This window comes from Rhipicephalus sanguineus, chromosome 7 (assembly GCF_013339695.2).
Source record: "Rhipicephalus sanguineus isolate Rsan-2018 chromosome 7, BIME_Rsan_1.4, whole genome shotgun sequence".
Classification (NCBI taxonomy): Eukaryota; Metazoa; Arthropoda; class Arachnida; order Ixodida; family Ixodidae; genus Rhipicephalus; species Rhipicephalus sanguineus.
Window position 1 is genome coordinate 31855030 of NC_051182.1, and position 23339 is coordinate 31878368.

General features: G+C 44.8%; 2 protein-coding genes across 2 annotated transcripts in view; both read right to left on the bottom strand.

Moving 5' to 3' along the window:
• Positions 1 to 19056, bottom strand: part of LOC119399367 (zinc finger protein 26-like) — a 44576-nt gene extending 25520 nt beyond the window's left edge. The window contains exons 1-5 of the mRNA XM_049417358.1: positions 17681 to 19056; positions 16601 to 16677; positions 10231 to 10890; positions 7616 to 7707; positions 7306 to 7502 (exon numbers count right to left, since the gene is read on the bottom strand). Coding sequence (XP_049273315.1) covers positions 7306 to 7502; positions 7616 to 7707; positions 10231 to 10890; positions 16601 to 16677; positions 17681 to 18140 — 1486 coding nt within the window. The 5' untranslated portion in view covers positions 18141 to 19056. The remainder of the gene's footprint in view (positions 1 to 7305; positions 7503 to 7615; positions 7708 to 10230; positions 10891 to 16600; positions 16678 to 17680) is intronic.
• The window catches only part of LOC119399368 (gastrula zinc finger protein XlCGF8.2DB-like), a 28307-nt gene continuing 21524 nt past the window's right edge, over positions 16557 to 23339 (bottom strand). The window contains exon 2 of the mRNA XM_049417677.1: positions 16557 to 16677. The gene's annotated coding sequence lies outside the window, so the exon portion shown is untranslated. The remainder of the gene's footprint in view (positions 16678 to 23339) is intronic.

Here is a 23339-nt window from a genome sequence, read left to right on the forward strand (position 1 = left end):
TGAAGTAGCACCAGTGCTTCTGGCTGTCAAAAATACAGACACACTTTTCTGCATAACACAGACAATTACTGCTACATATATGTATTGGCAGAGTTTACCAATAACCAATTAATGTTTTATGCTTCAGTAAAAGAATGATGATGCAATGAATTACTACAAGTAACTTATTCCCTCACACGATCACTCACACGAGAAGAAATTCCACTTTACCCCTGTATGCAACTGATTGTCCTGAATGAGTACAATGGCTAAACATTGAAGCCGCAATTGGAAAGCCACCTCAGCATGCGTAAATTCTTAAAGCTCTTTCGGTGCCTTACACTGAGCAATGCACACATGAGCTTGAACCATTACATGCAAATTAGGCATCAACATATTCACATTATGAGTACACCAAATGCACCTAGCAATATACAAACATAAGAAAATGAATTAAAAAGTTTTTGCATGTATTAAAAAAATGGTGTCATGTTTTGAGGAGGAAGAAAATGCAGCCACATTTCAGTGCATTCAGGTTCATCGGTTAGTAACACAGTAGAAAGAAATTAGATCGAGTTAGATGGTCAATGTAACTTTGGATATCCTGGTGATCTAAAAGTAAAACACAAAAACACAAACACGAAGAATGACAGGGCTAAGTGTATAATAAAGTAACACAATATTTCCCCTGTAAACTTTCGAAATAATTGTTCACAGACTACAGTCGCCGACCGTTTATTCGGACTCGGCGGGAACCGCCGAAAAGTCCGAATAATCGGGAGTCCGAAAAAACGGATTCACCCAAAAAAAGCACTTTTATTGGCCCAGCGGCTGGAAAAAAACTTGTCAGTGCGCGTCTGTACACATGTACGCTTACGCGCGACCAAGTCGGCCTGTATTTCAGCCAATGTTTGGCCACCCGTGATGGTCGGCAGTAGCACTGTAACGGCCTATGCTAAATCCGCATTTGATGACTGGTGTCGGAGGTGCGTCATCACGGCAGTCACTGTCCACATGCGCTGGTTCGAGTAGCTGACGGATATCTCATTGCCCAACTCGGCGAAAACTCCCAAGCAACTTCCACCTGGTGAATAATCGCCGCTTTTTTCGCCATCGTCACGGCCTTGTAGTTGCCGCGTTTCTTTAGTTCCGACGGCGCACATGGAACGGGCAGCGTCGGAGCAATTTCAGCAGATCAGGCCTCGCACGCCAAGCAACAAACAAGGGAGCGGGACACTAAGCTCGGGATGCAGATCAGGCCTAGCCACAGAAACATCTGACAACGCAAACCCTCACACGCCAAAAGGAAACGACGTTGGGCTAACTGATGTTGCAGCGCTTCTGTTGTCGTACTCTCTTTGTCCGAATTAGGATCCGCGTCGTACTCGTACGCGCTTTCATTCTCCTCAAACGCCGCACCAGAGTCATGGCCGCACCGAGCCGATTCTAATCTTGGCTTGGCTTGGCCTGCTGTTCGGCCGTGGTAGCCGTTCAGTGGATACTTGACTGGCTAAAGCCAAAAGGCAACCGTTACGTGTAGCGAACAAACATAGCCTTCGAGATCGGTAATTTCTGTGGCTAAAGCCAAAAAACCGTTACGTGTACGAACAAACATAGCCTTCGAGATCGGTAATTTCTGCGTGGATTTTTGACACTGGCACGATCTCCAGTTATAGCCAGTGCAACATTTCAGTGCTGGCAACCTATCAAAATTTTGTAAACATTGCTGACAGCTTGTCATGGCGGTCAACGTCGCACTCGATCAGCCAGCCGGAGTCCGAAAAATCGAACGGCGGGCTGTGGGGCGTCCGAATTTTCGGTCGTGAGTTTACATTACTTCAATGGGACGAGTGGCGGTGCCGCGAAGGTGTCCGAATAAACGAGCATGTCCGAATTTTCGGCGTCCGAATAAACGGTCGGCGACTGTATAGTGCAAAACCAAAGTGCCACTCTAAAGTGTTACGGTATCTTGCCTACAAATTGTTTTCTTTCAGCTACAGTTTCATGAATAATTCCATTGGTAAACAGACATGTAAGACATGAATATGCATTAGCCCCTACCTAGCCTGAACCAATGCTTTGTGAAGACAAGCACAATTTGTTTACGCTGATGACTGAACCTTAAACACTATAACGACGGCCATTTTTTTCTTCCCAATTTTATGAGACTAACAGTGGAAAAAGCAAATTTTCAATTTTCCCCCATTCCAATACAACCAATCCAAGGCAGCAGACAGTGGTCAGAGTCACACAACCATCCCAATCTGAAGGACATAACAAATCAAACTGCTACATAATGGCCAACAAAGTTCTGTGAAGAGGCTCGTGTGGTGCACTTATGGCAATGTCCGAAACACGCAACTTCTTGGGTGCTCCATAAAGGGAACTAACACATCTGCAATAGGAAAGAGATCCCTATTAAAGCCAGCACACCCACACTCACAGTACACTAACACAAACATTTACCCTTGTCATAAACCAGACTTGCACGTAACAATTTACTTGTAATAAGTGACTGTTACATGTTGCCGGAATAAGTGGAGCCGAGACCCGAGCTCTACGAGAACACAACATGAACTGTCTATTCTTTTCACACTGCCGCAGCCCTGTTCTCCTCACTCCCACTTCCGCGTGCAGCAGTAGGTGGCGCTAGTAGCCGGCGGCGCTACAGCTGGTGCAGCACACAGGATCAATTGTCACAGTGACATCTCTTGGTAGTTTTCTGATCAAGCTATTACCTTTTGGCAACCAAGTACATGCAACTATTGTCGGATACAACTTCAGAAGTATTCAGCATTCCCTCCTCAAAAGGCGGGTGCACACAAGCTTTCACCAATGGGCACGCACTTCAAATTGAAGTTATAAGCCGGATGCAAGGTATATGTAAACTGGTAGCGTAACTTCCGTAGAAGCCCACGTGTCAAGCCGGTGGCTAGTTGTTGCAACAGTCGCCATCTATGTGAGGAGGGGACAAACAGAATAAAAAAAAAAGAAAAAAGATGACGTCACAACCGGAAGCGGAAATGACGTCACGTTTTAACGCGATGGGCGCGAAATTATGAAATTTTTTGACACGGCGCCGCTTCTTGCTTTTTTTTATAGCTGCATGTTCTTTTTTCTTATCACTATGACGGCTCCATAATGGAAGCCTGCAAGATAACGGGAAGACGAAAAAGACAGATTTGATAAATAAGGTGTATTTTATTGGCGAAATATTGCAGTTGAACAGGATATTACCCCAAAATATATAACACAGAAATCAGAAGTAGCATAACAATTCAACGTGCACACTGTGATGATGTAATGTGGGCCCAGGATCCGAAATAATTCAACCAGCAGTCAGGTGATTCTGTACACACAACACAGACTTTAACACAACCGATAACTCTGACGATTCACACACAACACACTACAGCATTCCTTATTTACATCCTAAACGTCCTACGCGCCTCGACACAAACTGTCCTACTCGCCGTTATGAACTGTTGCCGCTGCGGCGAGGTCGGTCGTCACCGGTACTCCTTGGGCAGTCAACAGTCACGCTGCCTTGACCGTGGCGAGGTGGTAGTGGTGGTGATGATGGCACTGCAGGCCGGTAGATCACCAGGCCACTGCAGCGCAGGTTAGCTGCCCGTCGCCAACATGAGCCGCGGCCACCTCGTGACACCACTCGGGCCCCAGGACCTCAGGCCAGGAACAGACTAGGCTGCCGGTCTCTGTGTCAGCACCGGGCACAGAGCGGGAATCAGGCTCACCAGGTCCACATAGCTGCCGGACGCCTGGTTAAGCGATGTCGCGACCCGAACCGCCGACCAGCGGCTGCCGTTCCAACCGTGTCGCGCTCCAACTCCTCGAGCCGCACGCTCCGCTCGCGCTTCCTTTTCGTCGTCTTCCCCTCCAAGCCGTACCGCAGAGCAGAACTGTCGTTCCCTCTTCGCCCCGTCATGGGCCACACAATCCACATCATCACACACACAAACCTTGCACACGTGTTGCTCTTGCATCCGTAGACAGCGCAGCGTTTCTTCGCGTAGCGTGGCGGACTCATCGTCCCGAAGGACGACAGCACGCCGGCCGTGCGCTGGCAAAACACAGTCACTGAAACGGTTCCCGACGGCTGCGATGGGCTATATTACCTTCTGCCAAGTACCACGACTAGAAAACAACGGTTATGCGAGGAAATATCTACGGACGACAGGCACAAACCTACTGCGCAAAAACGAGCCACGCCATTTGCACCTCAAAATGCGCAAAACCGTTGGCCCATGTTACCAGACTGCCTGCATGTGCCCGCTGTTTCTGAAAATACACGAAAAAAATTGGCCACTCAACCACATACCCAAGACTAAAGTTTGATTAAAGTATTCTACTAATTTAATGCGTGAGAAATAAAATTAATACGAATGAAAATAAACGTTTAATTATTTTCTTGTTTTCATTGTTTGTCCCCCCCTCACCTAGTAGCGCTTTAATCGTCACGCGGGTGTTGATGTTTGTCGCAATAGGTTTCCGACCACTTTTCGTTCCGACTTTCGCGACCTATTTAGATTGACCTTGCCGGATGGTCGATGACACTGCCTTTGGATAACATTGCGGGACTATTTCTTGAGTCACAGAGGTGATCGACAGCCGCACTTCTGTTATCTGGGTGGGGCCTCTTCACACTTCTAAAACTATCTCAGACTACACTTACATTTATCGAAGAGACAAACACCACTAGGCAGTACGATATTGAAAGCTTGAATATGGTGGGAAATATAGATTGCTCATGTGGGGTGCAGCAACATGTACAGTAGAAACTCAAGTATATGTTCCCCAGTTATGCGACAACCCACATTTTACAGCAAATCGGTTCAGTCCTGGCAAGAACTCCGTAGAAATAACCAGTTAAAAACCACCATTAAACAAAGCAGTTTTAAGCCAACCAGCCTCATAGGTCGCCTCTCTGCTACCGTGCCAAAAAAAAATTTATGGTATTTACTCGAATCTCACGCACACCCAACTTTCACCGGTTCAATATTAAAATTTACCTGAATGTAAAGATACCAGCTTTTTAATATCAAACTGTGATCGGCCCATGTTTACAATCACAAAGACAGGGAGAGAAAAGTACAATTTCCCTTGATAGAATCAGGAATTTGTTCTTTTGGAAGTTCATTTTCTGCACTGGTGCAGGTTCCCTGACCTTAAGGATTGCTTCTGAATACGCCTCTATCAGGTGCGTATTCAAGGGTCGTTACCAATAGTCGGATACAACTTAAGAAGTCAGGTGAGGCCCCACCATGATTACAGAAGCCAGACAGCCGATGGCCTCTGCGACTAAAGAAATAGTCCCACTCATCCATTCGGCAATGTTCTGTTCCAAAGGTGAGCTCACTGACCTTCCAAAGGTGAGCTCACAGAGTTCTTTTAAATTGTCAGCAAGCTAGCCTTTGAGGTCTGGATATTTTCCTGTTTTCGGCCAGTAAAATATTTTCCTGGTCGACATGCAGGTAAAAATCTCCTACCTTTCTTTGCGCTACTCACGATCACGGGCCTCGAACAAGCAAAAATGGCGCGAGGCAGTAAGCTCAGTGTGTAGAATAACACTCTCTTAATGTGAGCTTTCATAATGAAAGCGGCTCATTACCAATTGCACTTAAACTGAGAACAGATAGATGCACACAGACTGCAATCGCGCATGAAATGAACGGACGTAAACGATATTTTAGGGACCGTAGGTAAATTACCACAGAACATTTATACTTGAAATTAATATGCACTCCGTTAGCTATGGTGATCTGGCTACGGTGATCTGGCCCTTTGGATTGGGTTGCCTGCACTCAAGGCACAGCATAGCCTGAAAAATATTTTGAAGAGAGACAAAAAAAAGTGAAACACCTAACACACAGCCACACACTCAAAATGGAAATGATTTCACATTGTTCGATGAATCGTTCCAGTACGTCACTTCTCAGAGCACCGCTGGCCCCGCCAAGGAATCACTGGAATCACCACGGCACCCCACACCGCCACCAGTGTTACAACCATTGTTTGGTAATTTCCTCGTGTTCTGGTGCTTTCACGCTGGCTCTCACTTTCGACAAAACCAAGTGCAGTCCATAGCGATGTTGTCTCAGAGGGCGGGTGAATACCTGGACACTGAATGACTACGTGCTCCATTGTCTCCTCTCCTGCATTGCAAAGGATGCATTACGTCTGCAGCCCATCAACATAGCGTGCCTTCCAGTATCGAGTATGTAGCGCACCAGATCATGCCTCCACCAACAAAGCACTTCCTCATGAATTGTCGAAGAAATTTTCTTTGGCGGTGTCCCTCTTCCCCCTCATATACACAGTCATAAACGACTTCTTCTCGGCTGCTTTCACCCACTGTTTCGTTTCCTGCGGCTGCACCAGACCAGCTGCCACGTACCGACTGCTGGCACTGCAGCCTTCACATCACCCTGCTCGGGTTCTAAACAGCCAGTGGGGAGGTGATATCGGTTTCACAGGCTCCGTTTGCAACGTGCCCACGTTGTTCAGCGACTGGCAAAGATGGTGTGCATCCAGACCTGTCACGTGAGATTGGCACTGGGGAGGCGCATGAAACGCTTTTCATACGTTACCTTAGCCACCGCATCATGAGCCATGAAGGAGGACCACCCCATGTCTCCATGTACCCCTTCTATACGTGTCTGTCAGTGCACACCCAGGGCTGTTTGGCTGGCCTCTCTTTGGCATACCATAAAATGCCGAGCAAGCGCCCCCCTCCCTTTTTCGGGAGATCTGAAATAAGCACCAATGACCAAGTAAGTGCCCCCCCTCCCCCTCCTCCCCTGCGTCCACTTTTTTTTGTCCAAGACGAGCATCGCCTGCATAAAAAGAACCATAAGAATGAGTACACTGAATGTGCATCTAATGTTTATAAAATTCCGTTGTCATGTGGCTGGTCATATATTGGTCAAACCGGTCGCTGCTTCGATGGTTTGACGGTGATGAGGACGAATAAAAGCAGTAAATAAATAAAGCATTTCATTAGAAACATGGATGGGCACTTTTTACTTTTAGCGGCTCTCCCGCCGTCATCTAGAATTTCGGTCCGGAACCGAGCAAGCAACCCCCCCCTCCAAATTTGGCCGGATTATCCTTCACCGTGGTGGGGGGTGGGGGGGGTGGGGGGGGTGGGGGGGGCTTGCTCGGCATTTTACAGTATTTCCAGATATTGCCTTGTGCTGAATGAGATGCACAGCACCGCATTCCCATATGTCAGTTCTGCTACCACTACCATCTTCCATAGCCCCCTCATCACTTCATACCTGTTGAAAGCTCACAATGTCTGCTTACTCAAGATGCCCACGTATCTTGTTGCCTTCATCCTCATTGCGTGCTCGTGCTGCTCAAGATGTCTGGGCCCCTTGTTCATGCGCACTCCAAGGTACTTCACACTGTCTGCACTGAAGGGTGCTTCCTTGTAGAAGACATGTTTCTCCTGAGTACCTCTCCGTCCCCCATACCACTGCACCACATTTTTGTGGATCGCACTGCAGATGGAGTGTGGCCACCATGTCCCCACGTATGTCCAGTAGGGTCTGAAACTCGTCCGGTGAGTGGCTTTACTGGTGAGTGCACCAGTAAAGCAATGTCATCTGCATACATCAGTGCTGGGACCCGCGTCGTCACTGCCTGCCCCTGCTCCTTGTTCTGCAATGAGTACCAGCCCTGATGCTTCCAGCCTTTGGGACACACCTACATGTACCACATGAAGAGCAGTGGCGACAAAGGACACCCCTGCTGAAGTCCACACTCAACATTCACGGATGCTGTCACGCGGACCCCAAGTCCACCCTGGCTGTTACACCTTTATACATTCACCTAAGGAGCTCCAGATCATCTTCAAGACCCAGCCGTTGCATGATGTCCCAGAGCAATGGAAGATGCACACATACACTTTCAGTATGTCCAGGAAAGCCACCAATAATGGGCTCTTTGTTCAGTGATTTCGATACATTGTGTTAGAATAAATCAATTATCTTCTATGCATCTACCTGTGCGAAAGCCCATCTGGAACTCTCCCAGCACACCTGTTAGCTCTGCCCATCGCTTTAACCTTACCCTGAGCACCTGTGTAAACATTCTGTACAAAACTGGTGTCACTGCAGTGTGGCTGTAGCTCTTGAAGTCTCTTTTGTCACCTGACCCCTTGTACAAAGGGATCACACTGCTCTGCTTCCATGATTTAGGGATTTCAGAGTTCACCATAATTTGCTTGAGGAGCTCTCAAATAGTCCTCACCTGCGGCCTTCACTAGACTCATTGGGATATCGTCCCAGCCTGCTGAAATCCCGCTATCCATGCTAGTTGCTGCACGGTCAAGCTCTCGATCTGTGGGTGCTATTCGGAGTTCTGCCTTTCGTTCTGTCTACCCGGTAGGTACTATGAATGACTGAGTCTCCTCAGCATCTCTGCTATCTTGAGTTTTGCCCTGTATATTGCACAGCTATTCCTCCAGCAGGGGCAGGCATGCCATTCCTTCCATATTACTTCCCTTCCGATGTTGCACGTAGTACATGCTGCTGCTGCTCCCTGATTTGCCCTGCCTTATTGTATCACCAGAATCTTTGCGATGCCTGTGGACTTGCGGCCTTCAGTTCTTGCATGAACTCTCGGTGTAAGCTTTGTTGCACAAGCTTGGCTGGATCCTTTTTCAGGGACAAGTGTCCCATGCCTGGAGAATGATATTCTCATCCCCATCTTTATTTGCTTGTCGATGGATTCGGTTCGCCTCACGCCTGACCTTTATAGCTGCTGCTATTTCATGTGTCCACCATGGTTTTGCCCTCCATCGTTTTACAGATTTCTTCTTAAAAGTTTGTGGTTCAGCACCCATTTCATTTCCTCTGTAAGGGCCTCACAGGTGCCCACCTCCTGTACCCTCATTTCTGATTCTGCTACCATCTCTTGCAATTCCTGATCCGTTAGTCTTCGCCTCATTGCTCTATGTTGTCGTTCACAGTACCGAGGACCACTACCAAAGGACAAGCGTATTCTATCGTGGTTACTGCCGAGGCTGCCCAATCCGTCCACATCCACTTACATTCTTCGCAAGGCCTGGAAAATTCTGGGCGATACCAATGCATAATCTATGCACGTGTGTTGGTTCCGCCTCGCCCAAGTAATCTGTCCCTGGCACTTCTCTGAGGTCTTCACCAATACTAATCCCTCTGTTGCAGCAAGTGTGAGCTAACGAGCAAGCACACTCTATTCGCGCCTGTCCGAACGCTGCCATTTTGTGATGGCGATGACACTAGAACATGTGAACGCTCCCATGAAAGACATGGTTTCGGTTTCGTACTCGATCCAAACCAAAGCTCAGTCCTGATGTGCAGGCATTTTTGGACTCGTTTTATCAGAAAGGCTATTCGCGTAAAATTCAAATTATTTTAAACGTGAAACTTAAAATACGCTCACACCTCTTCCAATTCAAGGATTGGTTTTTTCCTAACATAGCTTACCTTCCTCGGGGCAGTGCAGGTTCGCACCTCTGTACTGATTGATTTTGTGCACCTATTTATTTGCAAGACTGAGTAATGCTTAAAATTTTAGTTTTTCGATTACACTTTCTTCTTTCACGAACGACTCTCTGGATGATGCAATTGTTCTGCAATGTTAAAGCGCAAAAGGGTGCACAGCAGAACAAGTAACCACGAGGACAGCGCTTGCCCTCGTCGCTTCTTTGTCCGCTCCTACTAGCCTGCTTCCACACCTTCCTTCAATGATCAGACCAGTAGCGTAGCCAGCAAATTTTGGGGGGGAGGGTGAGGGGTCAACCATACCTTTTGTATGTAATAATAATAATAATAATAATAATAATAATAATAATAATAATAATTTTTATTTGCACAACAATGTGAGCCCTCCGGTGGCGTGCGAGGCTAGACAGAAAGGAAAGACCCTTACGCGCGTGCGTCTGCTAGCCCGTCACCGGAAGGCAAGAAAGAGAGAGAGAAAAAAAAAGAAAAAAAACGAAAGAAAGAAGGAAGAAAAAAAAAGGGGGGGGGGGTGGAAGGTGAGGTCATCACGAATCGCTGGACAAATGGCGACTGTACATAGAGCAGAGATGTTTGGAGTCTTCGCTGGTGCGAGGGGGAGGTGCGCGAACACTCATGGGAAGAGTGAGGAACTCGAGTACGGCGGCTGGGATGGCGGAGGAGCCGTGACGCTTAGTTCGTGTATGCAGAGGCTCCGGCTGACCCGAGCGTTTATTCACACGTACTGCTGACGATAAGGGGGTGTCCGCCAGGGAGCAGTCGAGCCATCGAGTAGACGACACAGCAGGCACATTTGGGTCACAGCACGACGTTGTCGCTGAGGACGCCACTTGGCCATCTTCAGGCGGGTAACGTAGTCCGCCGGCGGAGACTTTATGGAGCGTGCGTAGAGGATGCGCGAGGCTCTTCTTTGTACGCTTTCGATGCGGGCGATAAGGTGCTGTTGGTTGGGTGACCATACGGCGAAGCCATATTCAAGGATAGGCAGCACGAGTGATGTGTACAGAAGGGCAAATGTAGCGGGACCGCATGGTTTAGAGAATCTGGACACGAAGCTGAGGACGCGGCGAGCCTTAGCAACGACGCTTGCAACCTGAAGGCTGAAGTCCAGAGTGCTGGTGAACGTCACACCTAAGATTTTCAGTGAATCCTCCGTGGGAAGAGGGATACCGCGCATAGTGTATGAGGGCTTGGCAGGCAGGCGAGCACTCAAGAACTTCATTACACTGCATTTATCGGGGGACAGCTTCAGGTGGTTGGAGATGATCCAGGAGTCGATCACCATTAGGTACTCCTGGAGATCCTCACTTGTGGAGGGACAAAGGATAGGGGCAAGGATGGACGTGTCATCCGCGTACTGCACAAGGGGGAAGCAGTTGTCCTGGGGCATGTTGTTGACGTATATCAGGACGTTCAAAATTGAAAAGTTACGGGTGAGGGGCGTGTTTGACCCCCTCCCCCCGCGCCAAGCCCTGTGGTTACGCCAGTGATTGAGACAAGGAAATCAACGTGATTACCTAGTATTTGTTTCCTGATCTAGAGCACCCCATTTTTGACTATTTCAAACGGCACTGCTTTGCCCCCACGATCCCCACGATCTGAAGGTAAGCGTCGTTACAAGTCGGCTATCCAGGCATGCTAATAGAGCAAAGAACGAAAGAACGGCCTTTTATAGTATAGCATAGCAAGGGGGCGGGAAAGGAAAGTGAGGAGGAGGGGAGAACGAATACTGAGAAAGAGAGGAAGAGAAAAATAGAAAGAAAGAGGAAAAAAGACAGGAGACGAGAGAACAACAGGGAGAAAGAAAGGGAAGAAAGTTAGAAATACAGAGAACGAAATAGACATTAAGAAAAAGAATAGGCATACAGATACAAAAAAAAAATTTACAGCAAATAAAAGGGGAGCACATATAGCCATGTATAGTATAGAATAGCAAGGGATGGAAAAAAGAGAGGTGACGGGATAAAAGCCTAGCCAAGCCAGGACCAGCTAGGTGCCCACTAGCTCTGCTGTGATCCAGCCTTGTGCAACTTGCCACAAGCTGCGAAAGCTTTCTGCCACGATATTGGACGCCCTTATTAGTTCTATGATTAAAGTTTGCTGTCTTTCACTCTCTTAGAGTAATGCTTATCATTTTTCACTCCATCATACACTGTGTGGCCCCTTTAGAGTTTCTTTGCTATCCTCAAGGCTTCTGCACCATGTGTTAGATATGGCAAAATACAGTGGTTGTACAATTCCCGCTTTAGTGACAGCGGCAAATTGACAGTCATGAGCTGAGAACAGTATCTGTTGCATGTACAGTGGCAAGTTGATAGTCGTGAGTTGAGAACAGTATCTGCTGTATGTACACTACAGCACCCTTATTCTGAAGAGAACTCCCTATACATGAGAAGGCTCTCAAGTTAGTTCGATATACATACCTTTCTACCGATTCTATGGTCGAAGTGTCTATCACTAACTTTCACTCTCTCGCCAGACCACCTAGCATTATCTTTGTCTTCTGCATATTCGTCTTCAACCCAACTTTGACACTTTCTTGGTTTCGATAACTTTTTGCAATTTGTTGCCGTCACTGCCAAGTAGCACAATGTCACCTCCAAACTGTAAGTTGCTGAGATATTATCCTTCGTTCCAATTTCTTCGCAACCCAGTCATTTAAATCCTTCTAGTCACGCAGTGAATGATAATGGAGAGATTGTATCTTCTTCTTGGACTTTTTTCTCGATCAAAATTTTCCACCTTTCCTGAAGAGGATCATAGCAGCTGTGGAATCTCTGCATTGGGCATTCATGTATGTTCTGCGTGCTCTTTGCCAATGCAATGCCTCCAGAACTAATGTTATATGTGACGAGTCGAATGCATTTTCATATTCTATAAAAGTCATATAAACGGGCTTCTTGTACTGAGCAGATTTCTAAATTATATTGACTGCATGAAGGTGATCTATGGTAGAGTACTCTTTCCTGAAGCCAGCTCCTGTCCAGCTTTATTAAATTCAAGTATGGCTCTTATCATACCCGAAATCATCGTCGTGAATATTTCACACAATGTTAAAATAAGGTTGATCCATCTGTACCTTGAGTCTTTCATGTCTCCCTTTTTGTGTATTAGTGAAATAATGACGCGTGTTTCCAATTTACTGAAACAATTGAAGTTTTAAGGCACAATGTATAGTGTCGCAACCTTTCTAAATATAAATCTCCTCCATCTTTGCAAACAGCGTAACATTGATCTAATAGGGATCAAAATAAATAAACAGAGAATAAAATAAATATAAACAGAGAATGAAAGTAGAAAGTGTTTTATGTCCATACTAAGTTCACTGTGGTTTTTTCCACAGCAAAGGACAAGCTTGCCCAAGCTCCCAAACTTACCGGACAGACTTGAATCTTGGGACAGATACCTACTGTTATTTAAATATGTTGCAACAGTACTAATATGCTCGGGCGAAAAACATTTCCTGAAGTGGTTTATAGAAAATAGTCCAAGTTACCTTCGAATTCCCACTGATGTGAACTTTATGACAACACACTATCTAAGCACAACAATGTTGCCGACACGGAGAGAGGAGACTGTTGTGGTGACCACGGCTGCAACTGCTGCTCGGTAGGCTGCAGTAGGAATGTTCTTAACAGCATAGGCTTCTGGGCTGGATACGCCATGCTAGCTGTATATACCCTGGATACGGCTTTGGCTGTGCTCTTCGCTGCAGCTTTTACTGAAACTGGGCAGGCAGCTCGTGGAGGATTTGTAAGCATATGCTTGCAATCTTTGAAGCTGCCCAACTGTTCGGACCAACTTTTTGAAGCTGCAGACACTGGCTTCATCTGCATGAAAAGTGAGATAGGAGTGTTTCATCTATCCCAAGAACCATAGCACCAGTACTGCATGGAAGGGCCAGGAAAACAAAGGTAACTTTTCCAGCACCTGCCGTGACTTTCATTTTTGTGGCATCAGAACAGGTGCCATTACAACACCCTTCAGACTGGAAAACGTACCCACCCATTGTCTTTTAATAATGCTGCACAATTATTCGTAATTTCAAAAACAATTTACATGCAGACATAACTTGAGCCGGGACTTTAAAAGTGAAAGGCACATTGGAAGTGAACTGAAGCATGGGCATACCATTTGGGCAAGCCTATAGTTACTCAGGCTACATTTTTTACTTTCCCCTTAGTTGACTCATAAATTGTGTTTATATACCCAACTTTTTAATTATTGGCTGAAGAGTCAATTATGCACACACAGTTGTAGAGCACCTTCTGAGACCAGTGACTGAATTGTTTCCTATTTGACATGCCTCACGATAGTCCTCTTTTCTACCTTACAAAGGAAGCCCGCGAAATATGAAAAAAGGCATGTGACGGACCACTTGCGCACTGTTGTCGAGCTGCTCTTAAAGGCCAACTCCGGCGATTTTTTCACCATGTTAGGCTAATGGTGCTTTTATGTTCCTGAGACACTCTAGTCACGCACCCGATAGCAGAAATGCTCAGCAAATTCGAAAATAATTTTTAATAAGCAAAAAGGCGCAATACTGAAACCGAAACCCAACCGAGTGTACTGTCTCTGTATGACGTAGTAGTTGTTACGAACCGGAAGTCGTGCAAGGTATGCCGGTCACGCCGGCGCGGAGTATGAAAACTGTGACAGCCGGGACGAGCAGGCGCACAGTGGAGAGGTGAGGACGCCGCGCATTAGCTGTAATGTCTGCGACCGACAGTGCCGCGTCTGATATTGACAGTTAGCGGTGCCCTCGGCTGCGTCACTTCCGTCGCCTTAACAATATTGACGTCACAGACGCAATGTTGCCAATAATTGTGGGAAACCGGGAGGGCGTTTGCAGACAATCTTTAAAATTCATTTGCAAACAATCTGCGCGTGTCTCAAGCCTGTAATTTGGCATAGATGACGGAAACTTTCAAAGGAACGTACCCAGCGAATTTCATTGAGATCCATCGACCTCGAAAAATCACCGGAGTTGGCCTTTAAGCATGCAATCAGAGAACAAGGTCACCTGCAGCGCTTTACGTACGCTTTATCACCTAGGCAGCCCTCGGCTAGCAGCACGCACTTGCGCCGTCACTCGACAAAAGCTGCTGGCCACCATCAAAACACTCTGCCACCTCCCCGTGGCCATAGTCATGCTGCAGGTGAACTTGTGTTGGCGAAAGTTATGTGGGACGACCTTCATATTTAACCCTTTGCGGTCCGTTGCTGTGCCCCTCCCGACAACGCCACACTGCTGCAGTGGTCTGTGGTCGGGCACTGTTCGACAAGTTCCTTCACGGCTGCTTCACATATGCATTTTCGCATTGCATTATGCACCATCTCTAAATGAGTAAGTAAACTACTTTTACTTGAGCTTTGATTTCTTTAGTTTAGGACTGGAATGGATGGAAGGTGGCTAAAGGTGTCGGACCCTGAAAGCTTATTGTAGGAGTTTGCTCATATGTTCATACCTGAAGGTTTCCAGGTGGGGATTACAATAGGGTTGGACAAATAAGACAATGCTTCTTGGGTAACACATCATGCCATAATTAACAGGCTGTTTTAAACTACATATGTGCCAATGTGGATGGGAAGACTGTTCCAGATGTGTGTAGTAATTAGAAAGAGATATAGTTCCCTTTGGGGTCGTTATCTATAGCTATAAGACATTTCAATAGTTATGGCAAGGCGATTGTTGAGTTAATCTGGTGAATAAAATGCCTGCTGGCAAGGAGCATAAAAGTTTAGTATAGAGACAAAAACAAGCAAAATTTTAGAAAGGAAAATGAGGCATGAAAGGTTAAGCTGAGATTTGATTTTTGTTGGAGTAATTATAGATGATGAATCTGCAAGCATGGTTCTATAATAATTCAAGCACATTAATAAGGTTTCCATTTTATACGAAGATTTACAAATTAGATATCATATCCCTTTCCTTAAAAAAATACCAGCACATAAAATACCCTCATGAGGACTCAACTGGAACAGGCAAGCATAGCACATAATATACTAAGCTGCCACAAATAAAAAAAAAACAAGGCATAATGCATACACTACTGTTATGTATCTATGTACATGTGCTATAAAAATTAATGCAGCTTCACACTAGTGCTTCCAAGCCTAGAGGAAGTGCGGAGCTAGGCAGTCTTCTTTGATTCTATTTAGTTTTATCTTTTTTTTTCTTTATGTAATTCGCTCTATATTTTTCCCTTTTTTCTGTCTATTTCTATTTATCTCTCTTTCCCCATTTCCTTGTCTTTCTTTCCTTTCTTTCTCCCTCTATTCCTATGCTCTTTCTATCTCTCTATTCTCATCACTAGTTTTCTCCTTCTTTTTATCTTTTATTTCTCTCCCTCTACTTTTGCTCATGACAGTACATGCATGCACGCATGGCCAGGATGTGATAGTGAACGACATGTCATGACATTAATGCCTTGGTTTCTGTTAAATGCAAACAATGTGGTGTATGCAGTACCTCATTCACTGCTTCGCATTACATTGATTCTCACAGTGCGCGAGACGTGCCATATTTTCTTTCCTCTACAATCAACACAGCATTGTTAGCACATTGGGTTTGGCTAATTTGTTTGCCTTGACAAGTGTAGGCAGGCGAGTTGCTTTATTTGCGACTGCCAGTGATATGAGAATGCAAATGTTTTGCAATGTGTGACCAAGGCAGTAGAAATTCTCCGGGCATGGGCAAGCAAAAAATATTAAATAACCGCATTAACGCAATGGAGCTGTATGAAATAAACGGTTTTAATATACCTCATCAACAAAAACTCTGATATACGTTTCAATGAACCAAAAGTTTCAATTATCTAATGTTGAATTATCGTGGGTCTACTGTAGTGTATTCAAAATATTCTTCAATCACTGACGCCTGCAAGCTCAATGAAATTTTTTTAAATCCCAAATTTGAGAAAATGTGCATATTGGTTCCACATTTAAAAGACATCTTCATACCTCAATCAAAAGTAAATGGCTTGTTCTTTTTAATTGACAAGTTTTACCATTACATTTTCCTTTTTCAAGAAAGAAGACCATTTTCGAAGCTGATCCATGACGGCAATCTTCCCATTTGTAAGCATCACAGCTTCAATACATGCTGCATCCAGGTTGGGATGGAATGGGGCTCCTCGCATCTCATCCAGCACGGAGGATACTATGCCTAAACAGAGAAAACGGCATCCTTCAGAGCTCCAGACACAAGCACATCTTATCTGTCATTGAACTTTGTCAATGACAGATAATAATACAGTCTTAAAAGCTTAAATACATCAGTGTATGGTGAATTTCATGAAAGTGAAGTTTGTTTCAAACAAGATTATATAGTTAATATCATGAACTAAAGTTTGTTTCAAACAAGATTTAACCGTTACCTTATATAAAACGTAAACCAAGCAACTTGTGTGCTGACTTAGTTGGAGACAAGACCGAAACACATGCTGCTGAGCCCTGGCTTCAATTGCACACCTCTCTATTTTTCTCTTTCTGCTTAAATAGGTACAGTACTCACAGAGCGAAACAGGACAATTTAGGACTAAGGAATGCACATATTTTCGTTTTCACCGTTTTCAGTTTGAGTCATATCGGCGTCATTTCGACTCGCGTGTGTAGATCACAGCTAACATTATCTTTAGTGACGATATTTATTACGACATGACGTGGTTTTCTCAAGCAACTGCACATACCAGTCGTTATACTAAAAAATTTGATGTCTTGTTTGAATCCGTGAGTACTGCACATATGTATATAATGAATAACATCAAGAAAGTTCTCTCAAAGGGTGACCGCTTGTTTATCTCTCATTTATTCCTCCCCGGGGTGCAATTTCATCTGTTTCTGTGTGGCGCTAAATTACACAAACAATGCCGCCCTGGTTGCGTTTCTCTGTTTTGGGGACTCGGAAAAACTAACTCCATCTCGTTGACGATAAGACGAAGGATTATTATAGCTTTTTCACTCGTTTTGCAGAAAAGGCAGAAAAAGAGTGTTCATCTTCTTTCCTACATTTCTTAGTGCATTTCGCGAAAAAATTCGATTCTCGAAGGGTGTAAGCAGTTACCTTTTCTCACACTTAATTTCATCAATTAACCCTTCTCTCCCCCCCCCCCTTGACAAGCAAAGTCTGTATGCTACTCACCTTTAAGGCTTTTCCTATGAATGGTGACGGGAGATGTGGTCACTGAGCTTGCCTTTTTGAGCAAAGGATGCACTGCAATAGACACAGGAAAAGGAACACTCTCTGCTGTGGGTGCTCAAGTGCCTCTTCAGTGTGGTCCGGTGCGAAAAGGATGCATTGCAGTGGACACAGCAAAAGGGACGCTCTCCCGTGTGGGTGAGCAAGTGCTGCGTGAGGGTTTTTCGGTGCGAAAAAGATGCACTGCAGTGGTCACAGGAGTAGGGACGCTCTCCTGTGTGGCTGTGCAAGTGATCATTCAGTGTGGCTTTCCGCAAAAAGGATGCACTGCAGTGGTCACAGGAAAAGGGACGCTCTCCTGTGTGGGTGCGTATGTGGTGCACGAGGGAGCAGTTGTGAGTGAACACAGCAGGACATAAGTGGCACTGGTAGAGGGGTTTTCCCGCATATTTGCGAAGGTGACTTTCCATATTCGTCCTTTCCTTCGTCATATAGGTGCACTGCCGACAGGTATGCCATCCGCTCTCTACGGTCACTAGTGAACTGTACTGCTCTGGAGACTCCAATGAGAAGAAACCTGCAAAGCCACAGGAAGACAGGAATGCAATGCAAATTATGTGTCACACACTACGTAAACCACAACTGCAGCAGTCAAGAAGTGTTGCTATACTTCTAAGTATGTCATAACCGTGGCCTACCCAAACCACATCCCACTGACTGGTAAGGGTCCAGTGACACAGTACTCCCAACTCTCTCTACATAAATACTATGCTTAAAACACCCAAACACCTGCTGCCAATAGATAGAGGTCTGATCTGTGTGCAATTTTAAAACTACATGGAGAGACAAAGTTTCTTATGGACGTTTGCCACTAGAGCTAATCCAGGCACTGCTTCTTTTGCACACAAGTATCTATACAGTGCAGGACAGCAAAAGCATCATTCCATTTTTGAACACACAAAGCATGTGAAATGAAATGCAAGTGAGAAATATCAAATTAAAACAATCTGCAAAATATGAAAAAAGAAACATTTACGTGGTTTGAAATAGCACCAGTGCTTCTGGTGGTGAAAAATACAGGGATACTTTTCTGCATAACACAAACAATTACTGCTACATATATGTATTAGCAGAGTTCACACGTATCACATTAATGTTTTATACTTCAATGAAAGAATGATGATACAATGAATTACTACAAGTAACTTTTTCACTCCCACGATCACCCACGTGAGATGATATTCCACATTATCCTTCTATGCAACTACTAATTAACCTGAATGAATACAATGGCTGAACATTCAAGCCGCAATCGGAAAGCCATCTCAGCATGCCTAAATTATTAAAGCTCTTTTAGTGTCTTACATTGAACAATGCACACATGAGCTTGAACCATTACATGCAAATTAGGCATCAACATAGTCACAATATGAGCACACCAAATGCACCTAGCAATATACAAACATAAGAAAATGAATGAAAGAAGTTTATGCATATATTTAAAGAAATGGTGTCATCTTTAGAGGAGGACGAAAATGCAGCCACATTTCAGTGCATTCAGGTTCATCGGTTAGTGCCACAGTAGAAAGTAAGTCGACCAAGTTAGATGGTCGTTGTTGCTTTTGATATCCTGCCTTTCTAAAAGTACAACACAAAAACACAAACACGAAGGATGACAGGGCTGAGTGTATAATAAAGTAACACAATATTTCCACTGTAAACTTTCGAAATCATAGTTCACAGACTGCAGTGCAAAGCCAAAGTGCCACTCCACAGCGTTGTGGTGACTTGCCTAAAAACTCTTTCCTATAAGCTACAGTTTTAAGAACATTTCCATTGTTAGAGAGACTTGTAAGACAATAATACGCATTACCCCCTTTCTAGCCGGAACCAATGCTTTGTAAAGACAGGCACAATTTGTTTACTCTGATGACTGTACCAAACACCATAATGACAGCCATTCTTTTCTTCCCAATTTCATAAGACTAACAGTGCAAAAAGCAAATTTCCAATTTTCCCCCATTCCAATACAACCAATCCATAGCAGCAAACAGTGGTCAGAGTCACACAACCATCCCAATCTGAAGGACATAACAAATCAAACTGCTACAGAATGGCCAACAAAGGTCTGTGAAGAGGCTCGTGTGGTGCACTTATGGCAACGTCCAAAGCACGCAACTTCTTGGGTGCTCCATAGAGGGAACTAACACATCTGCAATAGGACAGAGATCCCTATTAAAGCCAGCACACACATACAGTACACTCAGACAAACATTCACCCTTTGCATCAACCAGACTTGCATGTAACAATTTACTTGTAATAAGTGACATCTCTTCACACTTTTGTGATCGACTGATTACTTTTTGGCAACCTATTACATGCAACTGCTTACATTTATCAAAGAGACAAGCACTTATAATATTGTAGACTTTAATATGGCGGGAAATAGAGAATACTAATGCGCGGTTGTGACATGGAGCAGCAAATGCTATAGAACCTTAATTATACGTCCCCCGATTATGCTACAGCTCACATTTTAGGACAAATTGGCTTGCTCCCGGCAAGATCCCCGTAGAAATAACCGACTAAAAACCACCATTAAACAATGAAATTTTAAGCCAGTCTGCCTTGTAGGACACCTCTCAACTACTGCCCGAGAAAAAAATTATTATATCGCAGTACAATATTGAAAGCTTGAATATTGGGGCGGTTCAAACCCCCCCCCCCCCCCCCCCGATATTTTTCAATTTTGCTAGCGTATATAGGCACGCACACATACAAATGCACGCACAAACATATATAAAGTATGGTTGAACCCCCCCCGAAAAAAATTTCTGGCTACGCCCCTGGCGGGAAATATCGATTGCTCAAGTGTGGTCGTGCCATCAACAGAATATACAGTGGAAACTCATTTATACGTCCCCCGCTTATGCGACGACCCGCATTTTACAGCATATCGTTTTAGTCCGGGCAACCAAGCAGAAGTAACTAATTAAGAACCACCATTAAATGAAGCAGTTTTAAGCCAACCCGCCACATGGCTCGCCTCTCTCCTACCGTGCCAAAAAAAAAAAAGAAAAAAAAAACCTATTTACTGGTATCTGATGCACACCCAACTTTCGCCTGTTCAAAATTAAAATTTACCCGACTGTAATGACACCAGCTTTCTCATCTAAAACTGACATGGCCCCATGTTCACGATTAGAAAGAGAGAGAGAGAAGAGTACAATTTGTCTTTAAAGAATCGGAAATTTATATTATGGCAATCCATCCTGCAGTGGCTAGTTTGCCTGACCTTAAGGATTGCTTCTGGATATGCCAATATCGCGTGCGTATTCAAGGGTCGCTACCTATAGTTGGATAGAACGTAAAAAGTCAGGAGAGACCCCGCTCAGATGACCAAAGCGCGCGAGCCGATGGCCTCCGCGACTAAAGTAATAGTCCCGGTCATGCACTCGGCAATGTTCTCCAAAGGCGGGGTCACTGCCCGTCCGGCTCGTAATGTCGTCAAGGTCAGTCTGGAGTGGCGCCCACTGGCGCAGGCTTGTTCGCGTCCGCCTTCGAAGTAGAAATACCGCAGACTTCTAAAGTTGTATGATCGACATGGAGTTGCTTGTGATTGTCAGCAAGCTAGCCTTTCTGGTCCGGATATTTTCCCATTTTCGGCCGGTAAAATTTTTTCCTGGTCGACATGCAGGTGAAGACCTCCTGTCTTTGTTCGCGCTACTCGCGCTCACAGGCCTCGCGCAAGCAACACTCTTGAAGTGAGCTTTCACAATGAAAGCGGCTCATCACCGATCACACTTAAACCGAGAACAGCTAAACGCACACCGGCCGGCCGCATCCGCGCACAAAATGAACGGACATAAACGAGCTAAATTATATTCTAGCGACCATAGCTAAAATGCAGCAGAACACTTATAGTTGAATACGCGCTCCATTGCGATAGTGTGATGGCGATGACGCTTCGATGAAAGAATGCTGCTACCTGGTTTCGGTTTCGTACTCGATGCAAACCATAGCTTTGTGCTTACGCGCAGGGACTCTCGGACTCCTTTTATCAGAAAGGCTATTCGCATAAAATCCAAATTTTTTTTTAATCGTGAAATTCAAGATATGATCTGCAGGTTCGCGTCGGGCTTATTCGCGCCGTCTGTACTCGTAGCAGAGTTTTCTGCACCCGTTTATTTGCAAGACTGAGTAATGCTTACATTCTTAGTTTTTCGATTATACGACGCTAATATTATACGACGGTTTTGCGTGGGATTCCTCTGAATGATGCGATTGTTCAGCAATAATGTTAAAGGTTTAGCGCAAAAAGGTGCACAGCAGAGCAAGTAACGACGAGGACAGCGCTTGTCCTCTTCCTTGTCCGCTCCTCCTAGCCCGCTCCTCCTAGCCCGCTCCCACACCTTCCTTCAGTGATTGATCAGACCAGTAGCTGTTCCTAGATCAAGAAATATTACCGTCGCACGAATCTTGGAGTGTGAACAAAGCCTTCCACGGTTGCTGCTGTACGCATTTATTTAAACTACGACTTTTTTCAGTCCTTATAAACAGCAAAAGAACAAACCGAACTTGCAATGTCGTGATGGCGGGAGACTGCAACATGAGGTGCTCCTTATGGAAAGTAACGCTTCAAATTGCTTCCACACAATGCTTGCTGATTAGCAAGTTCATACGGTAAAACACGAGATTTCTTCTTTCTCCATATAACCTTAAACGGCTGCTATTTCAAGAAATCGTGTGTTAGCTAATACATGGTGAACAGTGCAAACATTTCCTTTAGAAATACACTGCTTTCACGAGATTATACAGCGGGTAGTATAATCACCCCAATTTCAGCTAGATACCGAGTTGTTCTGCTAACGCCTCTTAGGACAAAGAGCCAGGCAATATTCAAATGAGTAAGGAGTCTGTGCATTCTCAGTGCTTCCTGTTTCTCGTGAATTTTGATTAAACGATCCTGTTCCATTTTAGGCAACTGCAAAATTGTATTTGACGAGCAAGTATGGTAGTGTCTGAACTAAAGAAACAGAAGGTATCGTTTAACAGAAGCTCATCATATCAAATGAACTTCCATAAAACTATGAAGAGCACATGTGCATTACGTACTATGAGTGCATAAGGGGTAAAAGCACATCTAGAGTCCAAGTTAGGATTACAGACTGGGCAAACCCCATTAGGCATTGACAAAACTAAGAAAGTACACAGATATTTGAGTCTATAGCCCAATGAAACTGCAGAATGAGGAAGAGTATGTAGGCCTCTGTGTACAGGTACAAACAAATCATCACCATCAGCCTGTCTTATGTGCACTGCCAGGATGAAGGCCTCTGCCAATGATATCCAACCCACACTATCTTGTGCTAGCTCATTTCCCTTTTATGCCTTCAAATTTCTTAAATTCATACCCTTTGCTATCCACAGCCATGCTCCCCATCTCTTGGTATCCATTCTGACACTCTGATCAATAATTGGTTATCTGTCCTGCTCATGATGTGACCTGCCTAGGTCCATGTTATAGCTCATAATATCACAGCAGAGCTGTTATGTTCGAGACCTGTACACATTACAGAAAATAAGGAACCATTCACAATGAAAGTTACTTCCTTTAAAATGTAATTGATTACAGTGGTCAATCACAGCCCCAGGAAAGTAATTGAGCAATTGCACAAATGTACACAAA